We start from the raw sequence: 12090 nt of genomic DNA, 5'->3' as shown, positions 1-12090 counted from the left end.
ATATATATGTTAAATAGAAATATGAATTGTGCCCAAGGCCTTTTGAAGCATGTTGTTCTACGTACCGTTTGCATAACCCCTTTATTTGATATTATTCACTGGGCTATCGCTCACGCTCATTCATGTGTTTGTAGGTGAGCCAGGAGAAGTCCAAACCCAGCCCCAGTGAAGTATGTGTGGAACAACAAAGGTTTTGAAGAGTCAGCCCTTGCGTCTCACCCACGAGACTCGTCTTCGCTTTTTTGTCATTTCGTTTTATGTTGTCATGTTGGCGAAGCCTTTGAACATGTCTGTATGTAGTTTTCATGGGTTGACTTAGTTTTGGATGATCCTGTCTGTGCAGAACCTTATGGTATTGTACTTCTGTTGTGAGTTATTAATGTACATATGTATGATTTGTTATGATGTGCCATGTAAGCACAGCTCTATAGACAAAGTTTTAAATTGCTTCCGTTTGGCCCCCGTTAATTCTGTTAGAATACGTTTGCTTTGGTTTGAGGCCGTAGGTAATCCCATGATTACTGGCCAGCTATGTCCTTAGCCCACGGGGGCGGGTTTGGGTCGTGACAGCCGGCCGGGTTGTGACAGTGATATAAGGGAGTTCGGTAAAAGCTGCGCCCGTGGTTGATTTAAATTAAACCCAACCCTCATTTCACACATACCCACACCCAAAAAATTCCATCTCTCTCTATAAGCCTCCTCGTTCTCTAGATTCTTCCTATTTTCGCAAAACCAAGCAACCCTCGCGATTTTTCTTCTTGAAACAATTTCCCCCCTCTACACTTTGAACCGATTAAAATTTGATTTCGTTGAGTTTTGGGTTTCTTTTTGTTTTTCTTGGATTCTCACATATTTACGCACACGTTTCCCTCTCCCCCTTTGATTTTTCACTTTTTCTTTATTTTCTCTCTCCTAGGGTTTGGAATTTTTTGGGATTTTCACTTAATCTCACTCACCCACTAATGTTTCTTCACATTTTCTCACTTTCCCTCTATGGCCAGTGGTGAGGTTTCCATCCCTAACCTTGTTGTGGATATTGGTGCCGTCCTTGGTGAGGATATAGAGGCCGAGAATGTTCTCCCTCCTATTCTTGAGCCTGAGTTGCCTCTTCTTGCCGATAGGCCTTTTGACATGGCCACTTACCAGCCACACACACATGCTCTAACCCCTGGCGGTAGGTTGAGATTCGAGGGCCTTATCTCAGGGATCGACAAGGACGTTCTGCTACGAGAGCCTGCGGAGCACTTATCCACCGACGCTTCTACGGTAAGAAACCTTTGCCTTTACTTGTTGTTTGTGTTTTTTCTTGAACACAGTTTGAATCTTGTAAGCAACTCTTTGATTGCTCTTTAATGCAACTACTGACAATATTCCCACATTACAGGTGATAGCCTGGAGGCTTGGCGGCTACGGGTCTATTTCTGGCCCCAAGCACTGGTATGAGAGGCTTTCCACGGAGGTCTGCACATTGGTCAATGCTGCCAGTTTCAGGCCTTTCTGCTCAGGACTGGTACAAATGAGGGTTGAGCCATTACTATACGGGGCCCTAGTGGAGAGGTGGTGGAATACCACAGATTCGTTCCACTTCTCATCGATTGGGAAGTTGACTTTGACCCCTTACGATTTCTCGATGCTCACTGGTCTACGAGTCGGGGTTGGCGGCCCAATCCCGTTTAATCCTAATATGACGCAGTGGAGAGTTGCACAGCTTCAGCTTCTCAGTGCGATCCCAGACATTATTGTCCTTGGGATGGTGCGATATAGTTGGCTCCTAGATCACTTCACCGACCTTCAACCAGTCACCCCAGAGAAAGCTGCTAAGTACACCTGCGAATTTCTCATGTTTCTCATTGGTACTACCCTATTTGCGAACAGGGAAAATACCGTGGGGTTGTACATCTTAGGGGCACTGGTGCATCTGTCGTGGGTGGCAGAGTACAACTGGGGTGGCACCGGCCTGGCCACCCTATACTGCTATATGAGCTCTATATCCCGTCGAAAGACAGAATTGCTTGGCGGCTACTGGAGGGTTTGGGAGGTATAGCTCATACTTACTTTTCTATTTTGCTTTATATTTCCTGTTTTTACCTGCTCATCTACTTCACTTATTCACTTGCATTTCTTTTTCCTACAACTGTGGGTTTACACGCATTTCACTTCCCTTGCTCCAGTCCTAGTGAGACCGATTGAGTTGTCTGCACCTTGCTCCTGGTATTACAACTTCCGATTTGGCGGCGCCGGCACGTAGATCGAGACTTTCCTTACTTTCGCCGCTTCTTCGACACCGTCACTGCAGATAGGGTAACGAAAAATCTGACACTAGCCTTGATCTTTTACTGTTGTTTCCATACTATTGTTCCTATACTGTTGTTTCCACACTGTTGTTCAACCCCGGATACTCGACTCTTGTTTTGTATCTTCTGTTCATAAGTTGACTGGCACCCTTGGGTGGGCATTCCTCAGGCATCGAGGGTGACTTACGTTGCTACATGGGAGGCCTCCACCATGTGGATTCTGTTTGAAGGCCTTTTCGACTGGGTGTACTATATAGGGGAGCGATTTCTTCACCAGATCTGGGGCTAGGCCGATCCTGACGTCCCACATCCCCCTCCTTCCAGTATGAGGATAGCCGATGACCTCCACGATGGGCTGTTGATCGATCACCTCATACAGGGAGAGGATGGCGACCGGTATCATGGGGCCGATGATTTCACTGCTTTCTTATATACTCGGGTGATGGCCCCTCTTACTCGGGGTGTGGTCCATGCCATTCCAGAGGCTACTGCAGCCATTGCTGGAGGTGCTCCTTCTGCTACTTCCGTTCTTGAGCTTCTTGTGATACTGACTGAGGTTGTATGCATGTGACCAGATGGGGTGATCTAGCAGATCCCCCTTAAGCACATTGAGTAGAGGGAACGCCGGCTAGTGATCGGTCCCGGCGTCGAGCAGGTACACACTTCTCCATATTTTCGCCCACTGTACTTTATTCTGCCCACTATGCTTTATTACTTTGTTTCATATTCTCAATTGTTTCCTTTTTGTAGCTGCCTGTGGGGTACATGAATGATCTCCTTCGGACAGCTGACAGACTGTTTTTGATGGTGCGGAGGAGGTAGACTGCTCTAGTCACCCATGGAATCAAGGTACACTTTATCCATAGCCTACTATTGTTGTAATCTTGCCTTCAATTCTGTTAGTCTATTCTGATATTTGATTCCGATATCGGATTATGATATATGTACTCTTTTCAGCTTGAGCTGGCACCAGCTGCACCTGCAGGACCTCCTCCAGCTGGGAGGAGAGGGACACGGGGCCCAGTGAGAGGCAGAGGATGTGCTGATCGGGGGAGGGGCTGAGTGAGACAGCGCTCGCCCTCTAAGGATTCCATTGATGAGTACATGACCCCCAAGGATTTAGGGGATGAGGTCGACGTCCAGTCTAGCAGCCCAGTGATGATAGTGACACGCCTCCTCCACAACCAAGGAGGAAGGGGGCGAGGATGGGTTGATTTTTCTTTTATTTTCTTTTGCTTTGTAGTTAGGAACTATGTAGCTTTAGATAGACCTCTGTATTTTGTTTTCGAAGACTTTTCTTTTGTTTTTGATCTTTGTAAAACAATGATCGGGGTTGGACACATTGGTTAATGCAAAGAATATTTTGGAATGATCTCCGTGCATAATACGTGATAAGTGGCGCAACCTTTGCTTGGTAACTTTGTACAAGACTTTAGAACTGTGAATGATTGCTCTTATATTTATTCTTGAATCAGATAACAACCTACAACCGGACAAACTGTAAAATACAACTCGATAACAGGAAAATGACATGAAAACAACTTGAAAACACTAAAAAACACTTGATACAAACAAAACAAGACTCAAAATAAAGCCATAACACTCCAACGCCAGAACCTACTTTTTCTACACCCTGCTCAGCCTAGGCCAACATTTAGACCCGGCTGGGTCCAAATAGGCACGGCCGGGCTCCAATGATGCATAACCATGCCTAAAAATGAGGTCGGTCAGTGGGTCCAGCTGTCATGCACTGCCTCTTCTCCAACTCTATAAATGGTGCTCCCATGCTGTTTTTCTGGCAGAATAGCAAGTTTTTGATGTTTTGCTCTCAAGATGGAGATATTGCTCATAGGCTCCGAGACTAGATAGGCACTTTGGAAGGCTCGGAAAAGGTGAACTTTCTCGGTTTCAGCCTAAATGCTCTTTTTCCTTTGAGCCGCACTTCGCTTTGTTTTCCATTCCTTCATGTCACGGTTCGATGCTGCATGTGTTTCACTTTAGATCACAAGAAATGTGTCTGATGCTCGAAGAATTTCAAGCATTGATGGAATCTCGGCACGACGAAGAAATCATGCCTCAGCCCCGTTTTGGCCATGCCTAAGCTTTAGGACGAATGTATGGGCTCACTTTGCACGAGGCTCGATCCTTGGCTCATGATGGAGAGTTGGACATCCCAGGTTTGATTCGTCGATTTTTTGCCATCGGAGACAAAGGCGACCTTCTTTGGTGAGGTTATAGACAACGTGCCCTCTACTTATGTATGCTTGCACACTACCTACTTGCCTCTAGTTGCAGCAGAGCTAGCATTAAGTTGATTGAGGTGGCCCAATGCCTGAAATAGGGTAAGAATTGCATGGGTTTGGCACTGGCCGAGACCCTGATGGGTTTAAATGCTTTTCATCGGCAAGAGACTAATCGATTTGCAGGGAGTCCACTACTTCTTCAGGTATTGTTTCCTACCCTTTCTTATTTATAATTCCTCGCATCACTCGACACCCACTCTCTATTTTCATCTCTAAACCCTTTTCTTACTTTTTCTCTCCACGCACATCTCTCTATTCTTTAATCTCTTTTATTTTTCATCCCTTCCCAGGTATGGCTCATGGATAAGCTGAAAGTGGTGGACCCTTGCCCCGGGTATTTAGCCAGAGCGTACTTTTTTCGCCAGTAACTAGTGGACTTCCCTTTAGAGGGATGGTGGTGCGACTGGATGTGCAGTAGATCTGTAACCAACATAGCTTGGCGTTGCCCCTGGTTTAACTTGACATAGATGAGCTACAACATGTCCCGACAGCCGGGTACACAGTTGATTGGCCTTACGTACTGCATGTTCTATTTTTCTTTTCTGTTCAGAGGCCAATTTGGACATGATCAGACTTGTCCAGAAGAAGGGATAGAATACCCAGCTTCATTTCCAGTTTGTGTTGTGCACCTGACTCGGTATCTCATTGCTTGGACGATGAGAGAACTTCTAACCCCTGCCCCTAGCTTTAGTTACTCCATTTCTGGAGAGTGCTTGGCTTAGCTCGAGGACAAGGAATAGGTTTGGCCATCTTTGGCTGTAGAGACTCCTGCAAGTACGAGCAGAGGACGCAGGATCACCTGACTTATCTATGGCCCTAGTTTATTGATTTGACCTTTCTTTTCAAATTTTATGATGTAAAAACGACTTTGATTTAAATCAGAGAGTTTGGAGAATGTACTTATGTTAAAATCATTGGAATTATGGTTATGGGCACTAAGAATTCTCATTTTGGTTCCAAAATGGTCTAAGTTGTAACAGGTAAATTTTGAGAAAAATCAACTTTTATTAAAACTTTTCAAAACCGCTTCCGGAAAGGATCACTGCTTGGCACACATGGAATCAGTCCCCAAGATGCACAACCTTGAATCATCAGATCACAACTGCCTATAACTGCATCCACCATACTGGCCCTTCTGCTAAAATTAAGATCACATAACTGAGCTAACAGATAATAGAGAAAGATGACCTGATCAAAATAAACGAACAGGACAGTTGAGTTGGAGATGGTTGTGGTCGAACTTCGGGATGAAGTTGCCTACGTATCCCAAAGATGGGAATCAGGTCTTACATAGTTCGGTTCCGATTCACTCGAGTATTAACTCTCTTTTTGCGCTCTAGCCAAAGTCGCTCTTTAAGGTTTTCAACCTTGCGAGCTCAATTTTTCTTTATTTCTAATTTTTCATGCTCTAACTTTTGCCTACGTCACCCTTCTGGATTTTCGGCCTAGCGAGCCTCTCAAGGATAGTATTTCTTCAACTTGTCCATATTGATCAGCTGTGAAAACTCCAGGCCATCTAGGTCTAAGAGAATGATTGCCCTTTCTGACCAGATAGATTTGATGATGTAAGGACCAGTTCAATTAGGTCAGAACTTGCCCCCAGGGTCGTGGATGGGAACTCGGTTATCTTTCAGTGCCATGTCTCATTCTTTAAGATTCTAGGACTTAACTTTCTTGTTAAAAGCCCTAGCAATTCGGCATTGGTAGCCCTGGATATGATACAATGGCCTCAACCTCCTTTCGTCAAACAACATTAATTCCTCGAATCTGCTCTACTGCCAATTTGCCTCCGCTATTTGAAACTCGGCCATAATTCACAGCGACGGTACCTCAATCTCAATTGGCAGAACAACTTCCAGCCCATACACCAGAGAATAGAGGGTTGCCCCTGTGGATGTCTGAATCGACGTTCTATAGCCCCAGAGTGCAAACGACAGTTTGTCCGACCAGTCTTTGTAGGTCTTAACTGTCTTCCGCAGGATGTTCTTAACGTTCTTGTTGGAGCCTCAACAGCTCCATTGGTTTGTGCTCTATATGTTGATGACTTTTGAAAAGCCACATTATATTTCTCAAGCAGATCCACTACCTCTTTCTTGAAGTGTGAGCCGTTATCTGCTAGGATCTCATTTGGAACTCCGTATCGGCAAATGACGTTATTTCTAATGAACTTGGCTACATGCGACGCTTTCAACATTGCATAGGATTGAGCTTCCACTCACTTTGTGAAGTTGTCAATCGCAACCAAGATGAACTCATGCCATTTGACCCCTTTGGCGAGCTGCACCGATAACGTCGATGCCCCAAACTGAGAAAGGCCATGGTGAAGTCATGTTGTAAAGCTTTGACGGAGGAATGTTCATGCGATTGGCATGGATTTGGCATTTATGGCATCGTCGTACAAAACCAATACAATCCTCCTCCATGGTTGACCAGTAATAACCTTGTCTGAGGATCTTCTGGGCTAGCATCACACCATTCATGTGTGCCTCACACTCTCCTCTGTGGATAGCCTCCATAAGACGCTTCGATTCCTCTTCCTCCACACACAGCTTGTGCATTCCCAGATGGCTTCTCTTATATAGCTTGGCCCCGCAAATGATAAATTGGACGGCCAGACACCGTATTCCCCGTTTGTCCTAAGCATTTGCCCTTGGTGGATACGTCTCATTTTCCAAAAAATTCCAAATGTTGTAATATCAGGGTTTTTTGTCTTGAACGCCATCTATTGCGGCAATGGTCTCATAGGCCGGCGTGTATTTCTACTCGATAATAATCGGACGCATCTTCACTCCAACGGGATGTCTACCATAGAAGATAAAGTTGCCAAAGCATCAGCGAACTGGTTGTTCTCTCTCAGTAGATGCGTAACTGTTAGCTTTTCAAACCTCGGAATCAGAATATCCAGGGTCTAATAGTAAACCTTCATTTTCTCCTCTTTGACTTTCCAGTCTTCGTCAGCTTGAGAAACAACCAAGTTTTAGTCTCCGATGACATCCAACCGCATTGTCCCTAGTTCGAGAGCAGCTTCTAAACCAACAATACATGCCAAATATTTTGCTTCATTTTTGGACACTTTGAACAGGAGTTTGAACACTAGGGGTATATAGGAATCATTGGGTGTTATTAGTAACACACCTATCCCGTAACCGTATTAATTAGACGCTCCGTCAAAGTACATTGTCTATGTTTCCTCTTTCACTTGCAGAATGTCCTCATCTGGGAACAGGTACTCCACTGCCTCATCTCCTTTTACTGGGTGGTCTGCCAAGAATTCTGTTACAACTCTCCCTTTAACAGATTGGCGCGTGACATAGTTGAGATCAAATTCAGAGAGAAGAAGCAACCAACGAGCTAGCCTACCCGTAAGCACTGGTTTCTCAAAGAGATATTTGACGGGATCCAATCTCGAAACCAGAATTACGGAGTGAGCTAACAAGTAGTGCCTCAACTTCCTAGTAGCCCATACCAAGGCTAAACAAGCTTTCTCCAGGGGAGTGTAGCGAGTTTCATAGTCCAACATTTTCTTGCTCAAGTAATAGATGGCCTTCTCTACTCTATCTTTAGACTCTTGAGCTAGCATGCACCCCATGGTTGAGTCCGTTACTGACAAATACAGAATCAGCGGCTTCCCCGGCTCTGGTGGCCACAACACAGGTGGATTCTGGATGTATTGCTTGACCTGCTCAAAGGCAAATTGACATCGATCATCCCATCAAAACTTTTTCCCTTTCTTCAAGGGACCAAATAGTGGTTCACAATTCAATGTTAATTTGGAAATAAACCGTCTTATGAATTGCACCTTACCCAAAAAGTTGCGCACCTCCTTTTCAATCCTTAGTGGTGGCATTTCTAAGATGGCCTTGATTTTCAAAGGATCTATTTCAATTTCCCTTTGTGTGATAAGAAATCCCAGCATTTTCCCTGCCGTTATGCCGAAGGTGCATTTCTGCGAGTTTAACCTCAATCCGTATTCCTTGATCCGTTGAAAGAACTTTTCTAGTGCGGTGTAGTGGCCTTCTCGCTCTTTGAACTTGACAATCATGTCGTCCACATACACCTCAACCTTTCTGTGGATCATGCCATGCAAAATGGTGGTCGTAGCCCTCTGATAGGTAGCCCCAACATTCTTCAACCCAAAATGCATGACTCGGTAGCAGTACGTACCCCATGGTGTGGTGAAAATAGTCTTTTCTCTATCTTCTAGTGCCATCAGAATCTGATTGCACACAGAATATCCATCCATAAAGGAAAGCAAGGCATGGCTAGCAGTAAAGGCTACCAACTCATCAATGTGCGGTATTGGAAAATCATCCTTCGGACTCGCTTTGTTCAGGTCCCAAAAGTCGACACAAACCCTAATTCTGCCATCCTTCATCGGAACTAGGACGATATTGGCCAACCAGGTCGGATACTCGGACACTAACAAGAATCCTGCATTAATTTGTTTCGTGACCTCTTGCTTGATTTTTAAGGCCCAATCCAGATGAATTCTGCGCAGTTTCTGCTTGATTGGTCGGGACTCAAGGTCAAGAGGGATTCGGTGCTGTACGATCTCAGGGTCGATTCCAGGCATGTTTTCGTAGGACCACGCGAAAACATCTTTGAAATCTTTTAATAAAGCAATTAAACGCTCACGTTCCTCCGAGGACAACGTGGACCCGATCTGGATGAAGCGTGGGTCATTTCAAGTATCCACATTAATAGCAATGATTTCATTAATACAGGGCTTAGCACGCCTCTCCTCCTCTTCATTAATCAAGTTTTTCAAAGCCAGAGGAATTTCTTCCTCTTCGTTTTCGTTAAAATTCTAAAAATCTTGGTCAATATGATAAATCAATGGCACAGAGTAGTACACAGAATCTGCAGTGTTCTCATTCACAAGTTCTGGCCCTTCAGTTACAACATACTCAAAAGAAAAAGAAAAAGAAGACCTTGACAGGACCTTGGCATCCGGGTTACCACCCTCAGGAATGCCAGACTCAGACTCCCTGGATTGACTCAAATCTAATCCCGACTCCACAGACTCAATGGAATCAGGTCCTAGCTCATCACCATCCAATTCCGAGCTGGAAAGGAAGCCTTTTTCCAGCTGCCAAATAAGAAATGGTGCCCTTGATGCATCCAGAATACCACTGGTTGGGTCCACACCCGGTTCCTCCCCGATCATGGAGACAGTAAAGTTATCCCCCAAGTTTTTTGGGTCGATCGCGGGATTTGTCAAGAGATCAACTAGTTTTGCCGCTATGTCAACCTCACTATTTTTGGAGTCATTTTCTTTGCTTTGGCTAGCGTTGATGCTCAGCTCAGCCCTTTCTTCATCATTATCTTGCAACTGATGGTCAAAGAAAATCTCGAATCTGGGGACGCACTTTTTTGAGGAATTTACCCAAGGCTCAGGAAAGCCATAAAAGGGGAAATCCTTTGCATCTCGAACAAAACGGCCATTTAACGTCCCCTGGATCGGCTTGTGGACGAGCTCATAATGCTTCCCATCTCTTTTGGCCTTGGCTCTGCCCTTCATTTCTTCTCCCTTTCTTACCCAGTCCTCTTTGGTGGGTACATAGCCTAATCCAAAGGCATGCGGGTTGTATGGCACCTCTGCCAATGCTGCAACACTTTTCTGGCCGCTCCTTCCGAGCATCATTCTCGAAATATGCCATAGCTTGTTCATGAAGTGGATAGACTAGGCATTGACATACATGCCTTCGTTCGCGGCCAAAATTGTCTGCACTACTCGAGCTTCCGCCAGAGTGAATCCCGAGAGGAATACATCCTCATCGCCGTGATTAATCTTTAGTACTGGCATAGTCACCTTTGGTGGCGGATGGATGGATGAGTTTCCAAAAACTGTTGCTACTTCTCCCTCATAATGATACTTCAACATCTGATGGACGGTGGAGGAAACAACCTTCACGTGATGTAACCAAGGCCTCCATAACAGTAGGTTAAAGGTAGCTAGCACATCTAGGACGTGGAACTTGATCTCTTGCTCAGATATGCCTACCTGGACTTACACTTTCACTGTACCCATGACCTTTCTGCTTGTATTGCTATACGCCCGTATCAACTGGGCTATGGGGATAAAGTCTGCCGATTTGAGGACAACCGCATTGGCAGTACATGAAGCCCATACATTAATAGCTGAACCAGTATTTACCAACACCACTGGCACCCACTTCTCTCTGCATTCCACAGATATATATATAATGGCTTGTTATGAGCTGAGCTTTCTGGTGGCAACTCTTTGTCAGAGAAAGTGAGCACTGGCTTGGCTCCACTTGGAAAGACTAGGCCCATAAGTTGCTCAGGTGTTGTATCAATGGACAATTTAGCCTTGTCCATTGTCGACAATATTGCTTGTCGGTGCACTCGTGAAGCCATGACAAGTCCCTAGATAGGGATGTCAGCTTGAATCTTCTTGAGCCGCTTCAGAACTAGCTCATCTTCTAGTTCTCCTTTTGTTTCTCGACCTCCTTGTCCTTTCTTGATTGCTTTGCTTGATCCAGGTGTGGCGGCTTAAAGTACCGTCCATTTCGGGTAAGATGGTCTATCTCCTTAGCATACCATGTATCATTTGGGACGCAGTCCCCCCAGTTTTCGTCAGTATGGGCCAAATGCAAATCATTGTCATCCCATCACTCGCTATCAACCACTGACAAACAATTGTCCGGCTCTACCTGAATCATTTTTACAGTGCAAGTGTCCCTCTTAAGATGACATGCAGTTGCGATTTTCTGGCTACCTTCAATTCTTTCTCTTTCAAACTGCCTCAGCACAGCCTCCTGTCTAATGTCTATCGTTCCCACAACGCCTATGGCTTAGGTGGGTTTCCCCACACATGTGCCTTATGGCATTTTTCCTTTCTCATCAGCCTTCCTGGCTACCACAGCTATCTCAGCTTTCTTTCCCTCTGATTTACCCCTAGTTTCTTCTTCCTTGTTTGGTTCATCACTCAACCATCCGATAGTATCAGTCGATCCAGGTCGAACCACCCAATCTGTACATCTCCTTGATCATGCTCATCAAAGAATTATAGGTTGTCTAGATCTTCTTCAAGATTTGCAAGGTCATCCAACCCTTGGCTCGGGCCATCCTCCCTAACCACATTAATGTCTGCCGAGGTTGGTAGCACCACCTCAGGCCTGAGTTGAGTAGTTTGAACAATGCAATGGCTCGAGTCGTACTCACTTTCAGATGAGTCCCCGTGATATTTCGAAAGCAATCCATACCTCCCTCCGAGGTCAACATCTCTTCTACCTCAGGCGTTGTCACCACCAATCTAGGAGGCTTAGGTTGCAGATTAGATGTGTCCATCACGCATAAGTCTATGCCTTCAGGAACAAACACCATCGGTCTCGGTAGGTGGGAGGGGGTAATATAGACGCTAGGGTGATATGAGGTGGACAGTGTATGGATAAGGTAAAGATTTTGGGGTGGGGGGGACTTGGTTATGGGCGTGGAGCAGGTTGGTAGTTACATTTGGTTTCTGGGAT

General features: G+C 45.2%; 1 protein-coding gene across 1 annotated transcript; it reads right to left on the bottom strand.

Moving 5' to 3' along the window:
• Window positions 1-5614: 5614 nt before the first annotated feature.
• Window positions 5615-8972, bottom strand: LOC145813831 (uncharacterized). The gene is made up of 3 exons (XM_082909948.1): window positions 8762-8972; window positions 8206-8276; window positions 5615-5785 (listed from the first exon to the last, which is right to left on the bottom strand). Exons 1-3 carry the CDS (start codon window positions 8970-8972, stop codon window positions 5615-5617), a joined length of 453 nt encoding a protein of 150 aa, XP_082766074.1.
• Between the last annotated feature and the right edge of the window lie 3118 nt (window positions 8973-12090).

Source organism: Camellia sinensis, chromosome 15, assembly GCF_055761805.1.
Source record: "Camellia sinensis isolate YWXY chromosome 15, ASM5576180v1, whole genome shotgun sequence".
Lineage (NCBI taxonomy): Eukaryota > Viridiplantae > Streptophyta > Magnoliopsida > Ericales > Theaceae > Camellia > Camellia sinensis.
The sequence above is the reverse complement of the archived record's forward strand: the minus strand, read 5'-3'. Positions and strand labels throughout refer to the sequence as shown.

Excerpts from the sequence above, each read along its gene's own strand:
- LOC145813831 (XM_082909948.1), bottom strand. The coding sequence starts at position 8,972 with ATGAAGGATGGCAGAATTAGGGTTTGTGTCGACTTTTGGGACCTGAAC. Across the intron at positions 8,277-8,761 it reads TATTTTCACCACACCATGGG|GTCAAGCAATACATCCAGAA; the intron begins GTACGTACTGCT and ends GCCTTTGAGCAG. Across the intron at positions 5,786-8,205 it reads AAGCCGCTGATTCTGTATTT|GTCATCTTTCTCTATTATCT; the intron begins GTCAGTAACGGA and ends TATTTTGATCAG.